General features: G+C 50.8%; 1 protein-coding gene across 2 annotated transcripts in view; it reads left to right on the top strand.

Annotated features, from left to right (window-relative positions):
* Positions 1 to 924: 924 nt before the first annotated feature.
* Positions 925 to 19126, top strand: part of ADAMTS10 (ADAM metallopeptidase with thrombospondin type 1 motif 10) — a 43920-nt gene continuing 25718 nt past the window's right edge. For both annotated transcript variants that reach the window (XM_082206279.1, XM_082206278.1), the window contains exons 1-5: positions 925 to 1401; positions 6976 to 7278; positions 9675 to 10042; positions 14454 to 14613; positions 18580 to 18797. In XM_082206279.1, coding sequence (XP_082062405.1) covers positions 7191 to 7278; positions 9675 to 10042; positions 14454 to 14613; positions 18580 to 18797 — 834 coding nt within the window. In that variant the 5' untranslated portion in view covers positions 925 to 1401; positions 6976 to 7190. The remainder of the gene's footprint in view (positions 1402 to 6975; positions 7279 to 9674; positions 10043 to 14453; positions 14614 to 18579; positions 18798 to 19126) is intronic.

The following is a 19126-nucleotide window of genomic DNA, read 5'->3' on the forward strand; positions in this document are numbered from 1 at the left end:
TTTACCTTCCCGCCGGAGCGGTACCTATTTATCTACTTGCACTTTGACGTGCTTTTGAACTGCTAGGTTGGCAGGAGCAGGGACCGAGCACCCCGTCGCGGGGATTCGAACCGCCGACCTTCTGATTGGCAAGCCCGCATCCTGTTTCCACTATTCCTTAGGACGTCGCTATTTTCATTGGAGAAATGTTGGACATTCTGGAGTTATGCGACCCCTGAGCCAAGAAGATAAGTCACTACAACATTTTGAGGACATCTGAAGGCAGCCCTGGATAAGGAAGTTTTTCAGTGTTTGATTATGTTTTTATATATGTTGGAAGCTGCCCAGAGTGGCTGGTGCAACCCAGTCAGATGAATCGGGTATTACTATTATTATTATTATTATTATTATTATTATTATTAAACAAGACATTACTATTTACACCGGTTGTGGCAATAGTCTGTTCTGCCTCTCCTTTTTTGGGTAAATGTTTTGTGCCACGGGGGAAGCGGTAACTCTGTACTGATCAGGCCCAGACAGGGGGCCTCGGTCAGCATACATTCCCTATGTATTTTTAAAAAGCACTATTGTATATCCACATTTTCCATTTTGTCTTTATATGCAGATACGGTTCAAGCCTTGAAATAAACTTATTTGTCCGCACAACTTTTGTGAAAATTATTTATATACTCACTTATTTATAAGACTTCGGTTATCCCCAGGGTAAAAAAAAGGGGGGCACATTATCTACCTGGCCTGGGCCTCTGCAAGGCCCTGGTACTGATATGTTATGGATGTTTGTATGCGATGGCAATAAAAGGTCTGATGGTGATGATTTACATCGGTGAAATGCTGGAGGGTGCACATCTGTCTCCCCTCCCTTTCCCGCTGAGGTTTAGCAACCCAGCGGTGCCTTACATCTGTAACAGAAAGAGACCTGCCTTTCAATGGCGTCACCAGAGAAGGAGGTCTCTCTCTCTCTCTTGCTCTCTCTCCCTCTCTTTTTTCCTTGGGTGAAGGTGGAGGGAAGCACTGTGGTGGCTTTTATTTTTCTTAATTAGCCTGGCAAAATCCCCCTTCTTTTTTTGCTAAACAACCCGGTCTGCTTCCTACAACCTCCATTGGCTTCCTTGAAAAGAAGTCTCTCTCTTCCTCTCCCTCTTTCAGTTTTTTCTTCTCCTTCTTGCAACGAATCCGTTAGCGCAAGACTTTTTGCAGGAGGAGCGTTTCCCCTGAATTCCCCCCTCTGCCGCTTCTCTCTCCCTCTCCCTCTCTCTCTCCTCTTCTTCTCTTTCCAGCTGTTGCTTGGGGGAAAAACTTTGCGCCCTGCGCTTGGATAACCTCTCATCGGACCAACCGAAATTTCCGGCAAGGAACCCGGGGCGGGGAGGAGAAAAATCAAAAAAACAAAATTAGAGAAAGGTATGCGAAGGGAATGTATTTAATATTTTTTTCTTCCTTTGGAAACTTTCTGGTTTTGCAAAGCTGGAGAGGGGGGGGGGATGTGATGAAGCGCTCCAGGGACGGAGTTGCAGAAACCGTGCGCAAAAGCGGCTGGTTTGGGGGATGAGGCCGGGGACGCGCCGGTCTCCCCCCCCCGGCCCCCCACCCGAAAAGATGTCTTGCTTGGGGCTTTCTGTCTCTCTCTGCCTGTGTTCCGGGGAATGGGAAGGGCTTGCTGCCTTCTGGGTGGGTGGGAAAACATTGCTGCAAGATGCCAAGTATGTTCGCCTCGCGTTCCCAAAATTCTACACGTATGCAAAAATCTCCAGGGCTGATCTCGACCATCTGCGGTGGCGGATGGACTGGGAAAGGAAGGAAGCATGACTTTCGGGGTCCCTCATCACCCAGGGGTCCCAAAAGCGGCTGAATTCATGCATTGATACAGGATAGCATTTCCCCAACTGGTACCCCGCGCTTCTTGGAAACTATAAGGCATAGGAAATATTTATTCCCACCAGTGGCTTTGACATGTTCATCAAAATCTGAGATGTAGTAGTTGTTTTATTTTATTTTTAAGTGTGGTGATCTGTTGTAGGGCAATGCCAGGGACAGGGACTGCCCAGGTTGCTGGTTGCAAAGGGAACCCCATAACAGCCCCCCCAGAGCCGTAGCTATGAAGTGGGGGGGGGCTGCCAGGTTTTGGGCCTCCAAAGGGGTGCCATGGAGACCCCAGCCTGTGTGTGTGTGTGTGTGTGTGTGTGTGTGTGTGTGTGTAGGGGGTATCAAACTGGGTCTTTGACCTGGGTGAAATAAAGTCTAGTGTCCCGTCCCCCCGGCCAGCCCCCAAAATGTATGCCCACCCCTGACTGTCTCCTTGGGCCTGGCCAGTCTTCCAACATCAGTCTCCCTTTCTATGGTGACTTTGGGTGTGGGGTTTGTGTGCAAGAGCCAGCCCCCTCCCAAATTATTATTATTATTACTAATTAAATTTGCGTACTGCCCTATACTAGCAGGTTTCAGGGTGGTTACAACATAAAACCACAGTATAAAACACATAATAAAAACATAAACAAGAACAACCCAATCGCTCCACCCCCCAAAAAAACACATTTTAAATGGACATTGGATATCAGCCAGCCAAAGGCCTGGCGCCTAAAGGGGTTTAATGAAAGCGCCAGGCGAGCCTCCCTGGGGAGAGCATCCCACAGGCGGGGAGCCACTGCAGAGAAGGCCCTGTTCTCATGGAAGAAGCACATGAAAAAGGGCCTCAGAGTCTGGGTCTGTTCATATGGGGAGAGGCAGCAATGGAGGTATTGATGGGCATTGCCATTATATACTGCGCCATGTGATCAATTATGGATGGTGGGGCTTACCTGCTCCCCCCCCCCCATATTTTATTTAAGTTGGCACCCCTGTGTGTGTGTTTTCCTCCCAACTTTCTGACAACCTTTTAATTACCTGCATCTGCTAATTGGGCATTGCGGGATTACACGTCTACCTTCCCAACAAGCTTAAACGTGCTCTTATCGTCCCGGCCGCTCTTCGGGTGCCCACGAAAAATAAGTCAACAGCAGTGTGGTGTTTTTTTTCTTCTTCTTCAAGCTGGGTATCTGGCTTGGAGCTCTGGGTCATATGCTCTGATTGGATCCTTAAAAGCATTCCCTTCCGTCCAAATTTTTTTTTAAAAAAACCCACACTCCACCGCACCACAGGCTCAATTCAATTAATCCCTTGCAACCTGTTGTTTTAATCATCCAAGCAAACTTTAGTCGAGTTGAAAAGCCAAGTCATTTGCTCAGTGACGTCTGGTGGGTTGAGAGTGTAAATAATTGGGCTTAATAATAATTAAAAATGAGAGCTGGGGTTAGGAGGAGGCTGGAGGTGAGCGTTCTCTTTTTACCTCCATTTCAGATGTTTCAAAGCTAAGAGTCATGGCCTCTTTTTATATTCTGAGTCTTTAATATCTGCCTGACGGGCATGCAGTTCACCCCGCGGTGCCCTTTTTGGCACGAAGGCACTCAGGGACATGGCAGTTGAATTTCTGATCAGGTAGCGACCTTCTCTGAAAGGGATATCTAGGAATGGGGAGAGGGGGAAAAATCTATTCAGTTTGCACTCAGGCGAACTGCATTTTCTGAAATGGCACACAAACAAAACCAAAGGAGCTGTTCGTTGAAATGCGCACTTTTCCCAATTCTGTAAAATGGTTCTCTGGCCAGGTGACATGCAAAAAGGGCTGTCCTGGGTGATGGAAGAGAAAATAAGGTGCTCTTTTGGAAAAAATTGCTTTGCAAAACCAAAATTGGTCTATTAGTCAATCTGCAGGAAAGGGCGAGTGAACTTTCGTGAGGACTTTCAAAAAACAAGGCACCAACTGATGTGTCAGCATGCAGAATTTGAACTTTAAGAATGGAAGGACGAGGAGCTGAGAGGGACCAAAATGGATAGATTGGTCTGTCCTTGCGCTCTTCACATGCTTGTGGGACACCCTTGACTCCTCACTCGTCTTCAAATCATAGAGTTGTCCTACTCAGAGGCAGCATACAAATAAAATTATGTATGTGCTGAGAGGCTTTACCACAATCAAGCAGTATGTAGGTTTTGCTACATTCTGGAAGCCAAGCCTTATGAGGAACGGTTGAAGGAGCTGGGTATGTTTAGCCTGGAAAAGAGGAGATACAATGCCATCTTCAAATATCTCAAGGGCTGTCACATGGAAGATGGAGCCAGCTTGTTTTCTCCTGCTCTGGAGGGCAGGACTCGAACCCATGGCTTCATGTTACAAGAAAGCAGATTCTGACTAAACATCAGGAGAAAAAAACTTTCTGGCAGTAAGAGCTTCTTGACAACGGAACAGAGGTTGTGGACTCTCCTTCCTTGGAAGTTTTTGAGCAGAAGTCATGGATGCTTCAGCTGCATTGCAGGGGGTTGGACTGGATGACCTTTGGGGGCCCTCTTCCAACTCTACAGTTCTATGATGCTGTGGTTTTATTTCACTCTCATGCCTTTACCTCTCTGACCAATTTCCTTGAGACTTTTGTGGTTGTTGCTCTTGAAAACTATTTATTGCGTTTAGATCCCACCTTTTCTCTGCAGAGCTCGGGGTGGCATACACAGTACTCCCCCTCCTCACTTAACCCCCCAACATCAACCCTGCGAGGGAGGATAATAAATAATAATAATAATATTTATTTATACCCCGCTCTTCCTGGTTCAAAACCGGGCTCAGGGTAGCTAAAAACAAATTTAAAACACACACTTATAAAAGCAGCATAAAATACAGTATAAAAACATGAATAACAGTAAAATTCAAAAATCAGTTTAGGGGATATAAGCATTAGATGATCCCCAGGGCTAGCTGGCTGAATTGGTCCTACTTGGGCCAGCGAGGAGGCCAGGGGAGAATTAGCTGTGGGATCCCAGAGCGGGTGATTTTCATAAAAGGAGAGGGGGAAGGAAGAGAAAGGAAATCAGTTTGAATTCAAATTAAAGGCCAAGTGGAATAGCTCTGTCTTACAGGCCCGATGGAAGGAGGTTAATTCCTGCAGGGCCCTGGTCTCATGGGACAGAGCATTCCACCAGGTTGGAGCCATCACTGAGAAGGCCCTGGCCCTGGGGGAGGATAGGCTGAGAGAGAGGGAGACTGGCCCCCCAAAGGGCATCTGGTGAGCTTTGTGGCCAAGTGGGGGGGGGGATTTGAACCCAGGACACACAGGTCCTAGTACAACACTCTAACCATTATGCCACTACTGGCTCCCAGTCGGTTTTTAAGATGGGGGACAGAGAGACCCTGAAACAGAAGAGAGCCTGCTATGCCAAAATCCCCCAGCCAAGTCCTACTCAGAGTAGACCCACTGAATTTAAAGCCGTCAACTTGGATGGGCCTACCCTGGGTCAGACTTGTGTCAGCAATTGCCCGATGATGAAATAACCACATTTCCGAGCTCCCGGTCTGCAAAACAAGAGCTCAAGGTCCACGGGTCCCGTTGCCTGCCTTGCAAAAGTCCTTCCTCGCTTCTTCGCAGGCGGAGAGGGACCCCTCCAGCCCATCTGCTTCCCATTACTCTCCTCTGCAGCTGGATCCAAAGCCAGCGCGGCCGAGCTGTCTGCAGACCCAGTGGCAAAATTGGGAACAGACGCTCTCGCTCTCTCCTTCCCTTCAACAACAATCTGGATTTTTTTTAGGGGGGGGGGAGAATTAAGATGTAAACTAATCCTCTCTGTGTCCTTCTCCCTTGCCACTCTCCCCACTGTTTTTGTGTCCCAAGCACCTCGCAGTTTCTGTCCTCCTTTCTTTCTCCCCCACTATCTTTCTCTCTCTTGAGCCACAAAATCTCCTCTATGAGCCACAACAGCTCTGCTTCCATGGCAGAGACAGCGGTGCTTCATGTGACGACCACAGTAACTAGACAACCTTTAGAAGACATCTGAAGGCAGGCCTGGATAGGGAAGTTGTTGGTGTTCAATGTTTTAATATGTTTTCACATATGTTGGAAGCCACCCAGAGTGGCTGGGGCAATAAAACAATAAAACAACAATTGCTGCTGCTGTTGTTACTGAATAGGACATGCTCTGGTTATCTCCCGCTTGGACTACTGCAATGCGCTCAATGTGGGGCTACCTTTGAAGGTGACCCAGAAACTGCAATTAATCCAGAATGCGGCAGCTAGACTGGCAACTGGGGGCAGCCGCCAAGACCACATAACACCGGTCTTTCAAGACCTACATTGGCTCCCAGTACGTTTCCGAGCACAATTCAAAGTATTGGTGCTGACCTTTAAAGCCCCAAACGGCTTCAGCCCTGTAGACTTGAAGGAGCGTCTCCACCCCCATCGTTTTACCCGGACACTGAGGTCCAGCACTGAGGGCCTTGTGGCGGTTCCCTCACTGCAAGAAGTGAAGTTACAGGGAACCAGGCAGAGGGCCTTCTCGGTGGTGGCGCCCGCCCTGTGGAACGCCCTCCCATCAGATGTCAAGGAAATAAATAACTACAGTGGTACCTCGGGTTAAGAACTTAGTTCGTTCCGGAGGCCCGTTCTTAACCTGAAACCGTTCTTAACCTGAAGCACCACTTTAACTAATGGGGCCTCCCGCTGCCGCCGCGCGATTTCTGTTCTCATCCTGAAGCAATATTCTTAACCCAAGGTGCTATTTTTGGGTTAGCGGAGTCTGTAACCTGAAGCGTATGTAACCTGGTGCGTATGTAACCTGAGGTACCACTGTACCTGACATTTAGAAGACATCTGAAAGCAGCCCTGTTTAGGGAAGTCTTTAACGCGTGACATTTTAATGTATTTTTAATCTTTGTTGGAAGCCGCCCAGAGTGGCTGGGAAAACCCAGCCAGATGGGCAGGGTACAAATAATAAATTATTATTATTATTATTATTATTATTATTATTATTATTATTATTATTACTTTCATCGGAGAAATGTTGGAGGGTATGCGTCTCAGGGCCAAAAGGTTTCTGCGTTGGAGGGGCTTGAACAACGTGATCCTTGTGGTTCCTTCGAACTCTCCTGTTCTGTGATTCTGTGACGCTCCTCTCTGACAGAGCGATGCCGCAGACTCCTGGCACATGCTGAGCGCAGAGGACGCCCGCCCCGCCCTTGCCGCCTCCTGCAGAGCACCCAGCGGCCGACGATGGCCACCCAGGAACGGGGGACCCCTGTCTAAGCAAGCGTGGCGGCTCAGCGAAAGCAATGTTGGGGCAGACCCCCTCGGCCTGGTCCAACGCAGCCCCCATCGCAGCGAGCATCCTAGCCCACTATGGCGACGGCCTGGAGGCTTCTGACCTGGACCCTCGTCTCGGCCGTGTCCGTGGGCAACCTCCCAGGCTACGCCTTCCAGTCTCAAGGTATGGTGGGGGAGTGGTGGTGCAAGGTGGAGCCCCAAGCTCCTAGTCCTCAGTGCTAGTTTTATAGAGAGTTACACTCTGACCTTATTCTGCCAATACACTCCATAAATATACTGAAATATACCGAACAGTTTCTTGCCACTCTGTCGCTCCTAGATAACAACCCTGGTGTGATGCCAAATTTGGGGCATCAGCAGTTACCATATTTTTCGCCACTCTATAGGATGCACTTTCCCCCCTCCAAAAATGAAGGGGAAATGTGTGTGCGTCCTATGGAGCGAATGCAGGCTCCTTGGCTTCAGCGATAGCAATGGGAAGCCTCCGAAGCGCAGATGGAGCGCTCCCTCCGTGCTCCGGAGGCTTCGTGTTGCTTTCGCTGAAGCTTGGAGAGCGAGAGGCATCAGTGCGCACCGACCCCTCTCGCTCTCCAGTCTTCAGTCAGCTATCCGCAAGCCTTCGGAGCACAGCAGGAGTTCCCCCCATGCTCCAAAGGCTTGTGGATGGCAGCCTGCAGCCCGGGGAGCGCAGCGCCAACTCCCGCTGCGCTCCCCGGGTTTCAGGCAGCTATCAAGCCTTCGGAGCGCGCCCCCAGCCCCGGCAAGCTCCCGGACCTGTTCTGGGGGCTGGGGTTGGCAGAAGCTCGGACTTCCCCCGCCCTAGCCCCGCGGCTAAAAACAAAGCCAAGACAGCGAGCGGGATCCATCCCGGCTGGAGAGGTTGCGCGTGGCTAAAGAGGAAGGCAAGATAGCAAGCGGGATGGATCCCGCTCACTGTCTTGGCTTCTTTGCTCTTTGGGGCCCGGGGGGGGGGAATACAATGTTTTTTCTTTATCCCCCCCCTAAAAACTAGGTGTGCCCTATAGTCCGGTGCGCCCTATGGAGCAAAAAATACAGTAAAATACGACATGCAATGATTAGTACATTTCTGAGCACAATTCAAAGTTTTGGTGCTGACCTTTAAAGCCCTAAACAGCCTCGGCCCTGTAGACCTGAAGGAGCGTCTCCGCACCCATTGTCCATCCCAGAAACTGAGGTCCAGCTTTGAGGGTCTTCTGGCAGTTCCCTCGTTGTGAGAAGTGAGGTTGCAGGGAACTGGGCAGAGGGCCTTCTCGGTGGTGGCACCCTCCCTGTGGAACTCAATTCCTAGCAGATGTCAAGGAGATGAAGAACTACACAACTTTTAGAAGACACCTGAAAGCAGCCCTGTATAGGGAACTTTAGAATGTTTGACATTTTATTATTTTCCATATTTTCTGGAAGCCAGCCAGATGGGTCAGGTATTACTATTGTTACCCAGGATTATAACACATTGTCCGACGACCATTCCTAGGTCAGAAAGGTCCCCCCCCCTTATTTTTATGTATATGTGATTTTAGATTATTTTACTTTGTTCTGTGTTTTTTTAATTTTGCAGTTGGTGTTCAATGTTTTGATACTGGTCATTGACCGCAATATAACGACTTACTTACTAGACCTCAAGGCAGGGGAAAGGAAGCTTTCTTGACCTGGGGTCTGCCTTTACTTCTGGGCAGCCTTCCAGCGGCGAGGACAGAGGCCAAATTGGGTGGGGGAGATGGGAGACTGCCTCTTCTGGGATGTCACATACTAGATGGACACAGTGCAAGGAACCAGCTGGGGGACCCTCAAGGGAAGAAGCCTCAGAGCCTGTACGGTCATTAGTGGGCAGAAGGAGAAAAGGGAGGACTGGGGTAAGGAGATGTTGGAAGCTGAAAGGGTAACAGGGCTTAGTGAGCAGGGAGAGTCTGTGCCAGAGAGCAGCCCAGAATCAAAGGCTGCAGCTGGAGAGGAGGCAGGCCAAGAGGCAGAGATGGTGAAGAGTCACAGGTGTCTCCCCCTCTTGCTGTGACAAGCTCCCTTCTCTTCTTGTCCCCCAGAACCAGGAGAGGCGTGAAGAGGGCAGAGGAGAGGTTGCCTGTGTGCAGGCCCAGCCTCCGATTGCTTGGGGGAAATCCTGGATTGGATGGGACTGAGGCAGCTGCTTCATGGGGGCAAGACCTGCCAGAGATGATTTGCTTTGCTCACTAGGCCTTTATCCATCCAGATATAGTCGGAGGAACGCCTCTACTTAGAAGGGGTGTTCACATGAGAGCAGGGAATGCCTCTTCTTAGGCAAAAACTGTGGTCCACTTAGTGCTGCTGGAGCAGCTGGACTCCCGTCTCCCAGCGCCCAGTGTGACCACTGGTCAGAGGGGATGTGGGAACTCGACCCCAACAGCATCTAGAAGGCCCCAGGGGCACCCCATCTCTCTCTTGTGGAATGAACATGCATTGCCACGCCGAGCAAAACCCTGGGAATGGCCAGGGCACTGAACCCAGGTCCCGATTCACCCACGTGCATTTATTTTTTCTCTCTGCGTTTCCTTCCCCCTGCTCCAGAGGAGTTCCTCTCAAGCCTCGACCACTATGAGATCGCCTTCCCCGTGCAGGTGGACCAGAATGGGGACTTCCTGACGTTTGACGTGAAGAGCCCGCGAAAGCGGCGGGCCCGTCGCGGGACGGGGGCCCCCTCCCACGAGCCCCCCCGGGAGCAGCAGGTCTTCTACAGGGTCTCAGCCCACCGGGCGCAGTTCCTCCTCAACCTGACGCTGCACACGAACCTGCTGGCGGAGCGGTTCCGGGTGGAGTACTGGCGGCACGACGGGGTCGACCGGAAGCATGAGTTCCACGAGGACTGCCACTACTCTGGCCACCTGCAAGACGAGTACCTCAACTCCAAAGTCGCCATCAGCAACTGCAACGGGCTGGTAAGCTGTCCCCCCCCCCCCAGCTCAGCCTCGTCTGTGCTAGGCCTGGGACCCTCCCCTAAAAAACCCCAACAACAACAGGGCAACGTTCTAGTCCTCATTGCTCCCTAAAAACAAAGTAAGATTCTAGTGAAGTCACAGGGAAGCAGGCAGAGGGCCTTCTCAGCAGTGGCACCCTCCCTGCGGAACAAAGAGATAAAAAAAAACCCCCACACAACTTTTAGAAGACATCTGAAGGCAGCTCTGTACCGGGAAGCTTTTAATGGTTTATGTTTTATTGTGTTTTTAATATTTTTTGGGGAGCCGCCCAGTGTGGTTGGGTAAACCCAGTCAGATGGCTAGCATATAAAAAATAAAACCATTATTATTATCATTCCCAAAGAGAGATTTATGCTATTCCTTCCGAGTGGAAAAGGTTTGCACTTCGGGAAAAAGCTTCTGCAGGCCTCCTTCCACTCTTCACTTTGGAAGATCCTCCTTAGTGTCTCAACCCGACACTCATTCTTTCGCTCTTTACAATTCAAGGAGGAAAATTTTGCAATGCCTCTCCTGTTGTCACTGTCTCTTTGGCTCCCAGACCGAGGACATGGCGGTAACTCAGTAAACGCCCCCAACCCACACCCCCAGACAGTTTCCTAACCATGCAAGATCCCGGAACGGATTCTGGAGTAAGAAATTAAGATGATCCTGGCTGCTGGATCATGCTAAAATCCAGTCCGGCACCCTGCTGCCAGCCCACAAACAGGACGTGAGCATGGCAGGAACTCTCCCCACTGATTTTGGAAAGTAGTTTGCCTGTTCACGATGCCTTCAGACACCTCTTAAGACCTCGCTGCCAGATTTTGCAAGATCACAGCCTCCAACATTTCTCCGGGGAAAATAGGGACATCCTATTCAACAAGAACAAGAACAACAACTTCCCTATGCAGAATAAAAAAATTCCTTCCAGTAGCACCTTAAAGACCAACTAAGTTAGTTCTTGGTATGAGCTTTCGTGTGCATGCACACTTCTTCAGATACACTGAAACAGAAGTTGCCAGATCCTTCTATATAGTGAGAAGGTGGGGATTACTCAGAAGGGTGGTGGGAATGGGAGATTGGCAGGTAGCTGAGATGAGCCTGTTGACGACTCTTAACGACTGTAATAGGTCTTACAGGAAAAGGCAAGGGGTAAAAAGGTGAGAAATGGCTTAGTTATGTATAATGGGATAAGAATCCAATGTCTTTGTTCAAACCAGGTCTCCATTTCGGCTACCTATCTGTAACTGGAACCATGGAAGGCACCACATCTGTAACTATTCCCTATGCAGGGCTGCCTTAAGATATCTTCTAAAAGTTGTCTCCTTGGCTCAGGGGTTGCATCACTGCATACCCCCCCCCCCACATTTCTCTGACGAAAATGGGGACGTCCAAAGGGAAAGCGGGACATTCCGGGATCAAATCAGAAACCGGGACGGCTTCTGTAAATCTAGAACTGTCCCTGGGAAATTGGGACACTTGGAGGTCTGCGAGACGGTACCTGGGATCAAGGTGCAGGTTTTCATCTATACAGTGAACGCTCGGGTTGCGAACGTGATCCGTGCAGGATGCACGTTCACAACCTGCAGCGTTCGCAACCTGCAGCGGTGTGTCTGCGCACACATGGGTTGCAATTTGGCACTTCTGCGCATGCGCAAAACGCGTTTTAGCGCTTCTGCGCATGCGCAGCCCCCAATACCCGGAAGTAACCCGTTCTGGTACTTCTGGGTTTCAGCGGGTCCGTAACCTGAAAAAACACAACCTGAAGCGTCTGTAACCCGAGGTATGACTGTATTTGGATACTGCCAGGTGCCAGTCTGAATCAAGATGGTGGACTAAAACTTTCAAAACTGCAACGATACCAACCAGATTTGGCTGGATTGTTCCTGAGATCTAGGTGCAGGTTTTTGTCAATGTTTAAATGCGGGTGGCGCTGTGGGTTAAACCACAGAGCTTAGGACTTGCCGATCAGAAGGTCAGCGGTTTGAATCCCCGCTACGGGGTGAGCTTCCGTTGCTCGGTCCCTGCTCCTGCCCACCTAGCAGTTCGAAAGCATGTCAAAGTGCAAGTAGATAAATAGGTACCACTCTGGCGGGAAGATAAACGGCATTTCCGTGCGCTTCTCTGGTTCTCTAGAAGCGGCTTAGTCCTGCTGGCCACATGATCCGGAAGCTGTACGCCGGCTCCCTCGGCCAGTAAAAGCGAGATGAGCGCCACAACCCCAGAGTCGGCCACGACTAGACCTAATGGTCAGGGGTCCCTTTACCCTTTACCTAAATGCCACCGGACACCATTTTAAGAACCTGGGAAGAGCCTGCTGAATCATCTAGCACAGCATCCCTTTCTCACAGTGGCCAACCCTTGGCTAGTAGCTGCTGATGGCCCTCTCCTCCATGAATCTGTCTAATTCTCTTTTAACGCCATCCAAGTTGATGACCATCACAGCCTCCTGGGGCAAGGAGTTCCATCGTTTAACTCTGCACTGCGTAAAGAACGACTCCCTTTTATCTGTCTTGAATCTTCCAACGTTCAGCTTCATCGCATGCCCACGAATTCCCTAAACTTGAATGCCGCAGGTACTGCAACCTTTCCGATGCGACTCCAAACGCAGGCCGAATTTCTCTCCTGTCTCTGCCGCGGAATGAAAAGGAATATTGTCAAGCAGCACGGGGATAAGATGGGAAGGGAAGCCCTCCTCCCAGGGCGATTTTAACTCTTAAAAAAATAAGAGTTTCCCCTGCTCTCTCTCTCTCTCTTTTAAAGCATTTGGAAATCTTCTAGCATGGTTATCAGTTGGTCTGTGGGTCCCCCAACTTTTTCCTCTCTCCCTCCAAGCCCCCTCCACAAAGAACCAGAGTTGAATCACTTCTGTGTGCGTGTAATGAAATGTTTCTGGTTTCCCAGCCCTAGAAAGGGGCGGCGTTGATGGCCTTGCTGTGGATTTCCTTTCCGGATGAAAGCTTTGTTGCTCTTGGCCGCAAGCCACGCTTCCGAGGACAAGCGGGGTAGTGTGAGGCTAGGCTGGCAAGGAGTCCGGCCGAAAACTCAAGCGTCAGCCGGAGAGAGAGCAGCCGGGAAGGAGGAGATGGGGGTCGCCTCGTGGCTTGCGGGCAGGGTCACCCTGGGGTGCAAAACATAAGGACGTAAGAGCAGCCTGCTGGGTCAGGACAGCGGCCCATGTAGCCTAGGATCCTGCTCTCGCAGTGGCCGTCCAGATCATGGAATCATAGAATTGTGGAGTTGGAAGGGACCCCCAGAGGTCCTCTAGTCCAACACGCTGCAGTGCAGGTTTCCTGTGGACAAGCAGGACCCAATCACAAGCTCTTTCCCTTCCTGTGTATTCAACTGGTATTCAAAAACATTTGTTGCCTGCAAACCACAGCCGTTAATGGCTAGTAGCCATTATTGTTATTATTATTATTATTATTAATTCCAATTTATATACCACTCTTTATCAGGAGATCCCAAGGCAGTGTACAACATTAAAAACACAGAACATCAGTGATACAAACATAATAAAAAGCATAAAGGTAAAGGCACCCCTGCCCGTACGGGCCAGTCGTGTCCGACTCTAGGGTTGTGCGCTCATCTCACTCTATAGGCCGGGAGCCAGCGCTGTCCGAAGACACTTCCGGGTCATGTGACCAGTGTGACATCGCTGCTCTGGTGAGCCAGAGCCGCACACGGAAACGCCGTTTACCTTCCTGCTAGTAAGCGGTACCTATTTATCTACTTGCACTTAAGGGTGCTTTTGAACTGCTAGGTGGGCAGGAGCTGGGACCGAAAGACGGGAGATCACCCCACCGTGGGGATTCGAACCGCCGACCATACGATCGGCAAGTCCTAGGCACTGAGGTTTTACCCACAGCGCCACCCGCGTCCAAAAAAAGGATATAAATAAAAGCATATAAATAAAAAGCATACTGACAGCCTAATAAGTCGTCATAACGGTCTTCTTTGCCACACGTTCACAGGCCATAGATTATTTAATAGCCATCGGCCTGGGCAAAGAGTGATGCTGCCAGGCGAGCCTCTCTGGGAAGAGCATCCCACAATCAGGGAGCCACCACAGAAAAGACCCTGTTCTCTTGCTGCCACTGGCATGGGGGACATAGAGAAGGGACTCCGGTGACAAGCCTGGGGTTGGTTCATACTGGGAGAGGCTATCCTTAAGGTATTGAGGTCCTGAGCTGTGCCAGGTTTTGTAAGGTTGGCACCGGCACTTTGAATTGGGCCTGGAAACTAATTGGCGGCCAGTGCGGTTGTGCCAGGATTTGTGCTCTGTTCTCAAACCGCCTTGTTCTGGTGAGTGATCTGGCCGCTGAAGTTTTTGGACCGTCTTCAGAGGCAGACCCACGTATAAACGCATTGCACATTCCTCTTCTCGTTCCAGCATGGTGTGATCATCGCAGACGGCGAGGAGTACTTCATTGAGCCCCTGAGCCCCAGCACCAATATCAGTGGGGGGCACGAGAGCGAAGGGAGTCCCCATGTGGTCTACAAGAGATCGTCTCTCCAGCACCCACACATGGACGCCGCCTGTGGGGTGCTAGGTATGCCGTGGGCCAGATCCGGGTGGATAAACACTACAGACATCGGAAGGGGGCACGAGGGTCATCTAGTCCAACCCCTTGCAATGCAGGAACCTTCCAACCAACATGGGGCTCGAACCCACCTCCCTGAGAGTCTCCTGCTCTCCCAGCTGAGCTATGGCGTTCGTATGGCTGGGATGGAGGATAAAGAGAAGGGGTGCTTCCATAGCTGTCAACCGTCCCTTATTTGGCGGGAAACTCCCTTATCCCAGCGCTGTGTCCCGCCGCTGTCCCTTATTGATGATGTCCCTTAAATTTCCCGGGTTTCAAAGGAAGCAGCTCCTCTCCCTCCCTCCCTGCCAGCCAGGGAGGAGGGAGGCTCCAACTGTGTTGCTTGGCTGCGTTGCTCACCCAATAAGGAGTCTGAGAACGACTGGGGGGTGGAGCTTGCATGCCTTGTGCCAATCAAATCGGCCGCGTTGCCTGGGGACTCGCCTTTGCTCAGCGCTTCCCAGCGGAGAGGGGACGGTGGTTTTCCTTGCTGCATCCCCTTTGCTGGGTTGCTGCGCTGTGGGAACCACCGCTTGAGGCTTCCTTTGGCTGCTGGCTGGGCTTTCTGCCTTTGGCTCGGAGGGCCTCAGAAGCTGAACATACCTATGCTTGGAAAATCCCTTATTTTGTCTGTTGATCTCTTATTTCCGAGGCTGCTGGTCCCTTATTTTCAAATCTGTAAGTTGACAGCTATGGGTGTTTCTGAGTGTAGGGACTTGCCTGCTTTTGCCTTTCGACCCACCTGGCCCCTGGAAGGCTTCCAAGGATGAAATGTGGCCCCCACTCTTTTCTGCATATTTATCTGGGAGTAAGCCCCAACTGAACGTAGAGGGGTTTATTTCTGAGTAAACACGCATTGGGTTGGGCTTTGCAGCTTCAAAGCAACAGGAAGTGAAACACCCTTATGTAAGTATTTGGGTGTTTATTTAAAGTATTCCTGTCCTGCTTTTTTCCACCAAGCATCCAGCCACAAAAAAAGAGAATAGCGTCAAGCTAGGAGTCTTGACTGATTGATGTAAGCTGATTTCAACTGCGAAATATGATTTATAACAACTGAACAACCATCAACGTATTTTTTTTTAAAGCAGCCATTTGTAGAATTGGAAGGGACCCCCAAGGGCCATCCAGTCCAACCCCCTGCAATACAGGAATTGCAGCTAAAGATTCCCTGCCAGATGGCCACCCAACCTTTGCTTATAAATCTCCAAGGGAGAGTCCGCCACTTTCTGGTCTTGCCCGGGGCTGGCATGTGGCCCCTGAGTGGTTGCATAGATAGGAATGTGGCCCTTGAGCCGAAATAGGCCAGAAATCTGCTTGGCGGTAGTAATTTTGAAAGCCATCTGGGAGGCTCAGTGAGGAATGCATTTTGCCCTAACAGACGCTTGGTTCAAGGATGTGGTTTCGGATTCCGGTTTGCCTTTGTGGGGGAGACACACGCCTCCCGCTAATTTAGGAGCTGGAATCCAAAGGATTGGATTCCCGCACCAGAAGGAGTAAAGAAGAGGACGCTGTCAAAGCCATTTTGCATTGAATGCCGCCAAGCGGCCTTCTGCTGCCCTCTTCAAGCACTCTGGTCATTCCCTGCATTCTCTGGGCAGGAGCGAATCTGCTTCCAATTTGTCTCTTGGAGAGATAACAATCCCCAAAACAAGCAACTGGCGCTCTGCATTCCGGGCTCTTTCAAATCCTCCTCTGACTCCTGATCCCGGCCGGTTTAGTTCCCATTACTGTTCCTGAAATCTGGAAGGGGCCTGAAATCTACTCGGAGTTGAGAGTAGATTTCATGCTCTTTATTCAGCTCATAGTGGCGAGGAGGAATGGATGTTCCCCCAGAATGTCTGCTTTATATACATTATTTACACAATGGGCCCCACGTGATTGGCTAATTACGGGATTCTCCTGTAGGCCAATCAGGTTGCGGATTCCCTTCCACCTGGAGCTGGATTGGGTGGCTCCTGTGGACCAATCAGACTGCTGCGTTCTGGACCCTATTGTTCTAGGACCAATCAGACTGCTGCATTCTGGATCCTATGTTCTAGGACCAATCAGACTGTTGCATTCTGGATCCTATTGTTCTAGGACCAATCAGACTGCTGCATTTTGGATCCTATTCAACTCTGGCCCTTAAACTGGGCGATTGTCCAGGCCTAGGTGGTCTTAAGAGAATGTCCAGGCTTAGGAGGCCTTGAGGACTGGCTGGCCTAGTAGGCCTCAGGGATTTTTCAGGCCTAGTAAAGGAAAGGTAAAGGACCCCTGGATGGTTAAGTCCCGTCAAAGGCGACTCTGGGGTTGCAGCCCTCATCTCGCTTCAGGCCGGCGTTTGTCCACAGACAGCTTTCCGGGCCATGTGGGCAGCAGGACTAAACTGCTTCTGGCGCAACGGGACACCGTGACGGAAACCAGAACACACAGAGACACTGTTTACCTTCCCGCTTAGTAGATCCTGAGGATTGGGGGGGCCTAGTAGGCCCCAGGAATTGGCCAAGGATTGGCTGGGCCCAGTAGGCTTCAGGGATTTTTCAGGCCTAGTTGGCCTTGAGGATTGGCTGGGCCTAACAGGCCTCAGGAAGTGACTGAGCCTAGTAGGCCTCAGGGATTTTCCAGGCCTACTGGGCTTTGGGGATTGGCCGGGCCTAGTAGGCCTCAGGAATTGGCCAAGGATTGGCTGGGCCCAGTAGGCTTCAGGGATTTTTCTAGGTTTAGAAGGCCTTGAGGATTGACTAGAGCCTAGTAGGCCTCAGGGATTTTTCTAGGCTTGGAAGGCCTTGAGGATTGACTGGAGCCTAGCAGGCCTCAGGAAATGAGTGTGCCTAGTAGGCCTCAGGGATTTTCCAGGCTTAGAAGGCCTTGAGGATTGACTGGGCCTAACAGGCCTCAGGAAATGAGTGTGCCTAGTAGGCCTCAGGGATTTTCCAGGCTTAGAAGGCCTTGAGGATTGACTGGGCCTAACAGGCCTCAGGAAATGAGTGTGCCTAGTAGGCCTCAGGGATTTTCCAGGCTTAGAAGGCCTTGAGGATTGACTGGGCCTAACAGGCCTCAGGAAGTGACTGAGCCTAGTAGGCCTCAGGGATTTTCCAGGCTTAGAAGGCCTTGAGGATTGACTGGGCCTAACAGGCCTCAGGAAATGAGTGTGCCTAGTAGGCCTCAGGGATTTTCCAGGCTTAGAAGGCCTTGAGGATTGACTGGGCCTAGCAGGCCTCAGGAAATGAGTGTGCCTAGTAGGCCTCAGGGATTTTCCAGGCTTAGAAGGCCTTGAGGATTGACTGGGCCTAACAGGCCTCAGGAAGTGACTGAGCCTAGTAGGCCTCAGGGATTTTCCAGGCCTACTGGGCCCTGGGGATTGGCCAGGCCTAGTAGGCCGCAAGGATTGGCTGGGCCCAGTAGGCTTCAGGGATTTTTCAGGCCTAGTTGGTCTTGAGGATTGGCTGGGCCTAGTAGGCCTCAGGGATTTTCTAGGCTTAGAAGGCCTTGAGGATTGACTGGAGCCTAGCAGGCCTCAGGAAATGACTGTGCCTAGTAGGCCTCAGGGATTTTCCAAGCCTACTAGGCCTTGGAGATTGGCTGGGCCTAGTAGGTCTCTGGGATTTTCTGGGCCTAGAAGGCCTCAGGTATTGGCCAAGCCTAGTACGATTTAGAGACTGACCAGGCCTTGGGGGGGGGGGAGTTGGCCAAGCCATGGACTGGCCGGGCCTAGTAGACCTTAGAGTTTGACAGGGCCTAGTAGTTCATCTTAAAGATTAGCTGGCTGGTTGACCTGGCCTACTAAGCCTCAGGGATTGACCAGGCCTAGTATGTTTTAGAGACTAGCCAGACCTAGCCGGCACCTGGATTTGTCAGGCCTAGCAGGTTTTCGGGATTGTGAGTGGTTTGCCCCAAAAAGCGCTGTGGGGGGACAGAGGAGAAAGGAAGTCTGCCTCACAGCCGTTTCCCCTTCAGACGAGAAGCCGTGGAAGGGCCGCCCGTGGTGGCTGCGGGCCTTGAAACCCTCCCCAGCGAAGACGCTGAGCAACTTCACCCAACGGGGGCAGCTTCCTCTGAAGAGGTCGGTCAGCACGGAGCGCTACGTGGAGACCCTCGTGGTGGCCGACAAAATGATGGTGGGGTACCATGGCCGGCGGGACATCGAGCAGTACATCCTGGCCATCATGAATATTGTAAGTGTTATAACCAAGCACCCAGCCGCTGGTACCTTAGTGCTTCCTGAAGTCCATTTACACACATCAACTAACTCCAATTTGGATAATTATTAACTCCGATTATTGGAGGCTGACTCCAATTTGCCAAAGGTCTGCCTTTGTTTAGCTGTTTGTTTTCATTTGGGAAAGGTATCTTCCTATATACATAGAAACATAAGGCTGTCGTCACGCAGCACAAGCTTGGATTTGCATGAATTCAGGGCGAGGGAGGAGAGCAAAATGGTGGCTATAAATGAAAGCAGAGGTTTGAATAAAGCAGGGGTGTGGGGCTTGAAGGAGTTGTGAGA

This window comes from Podarcis vaucheri (assembly GCF_965113315.1).
Source record: "Podarcis vaucheri genome assembly, chromosome: 18".
Classification (NCBI taxonomy): Eukaryota; Metazoa; Chordata; class Lepidosauria; order Squamata; family Lacertidae; genus Podarcis; species Podarcis vaucheri.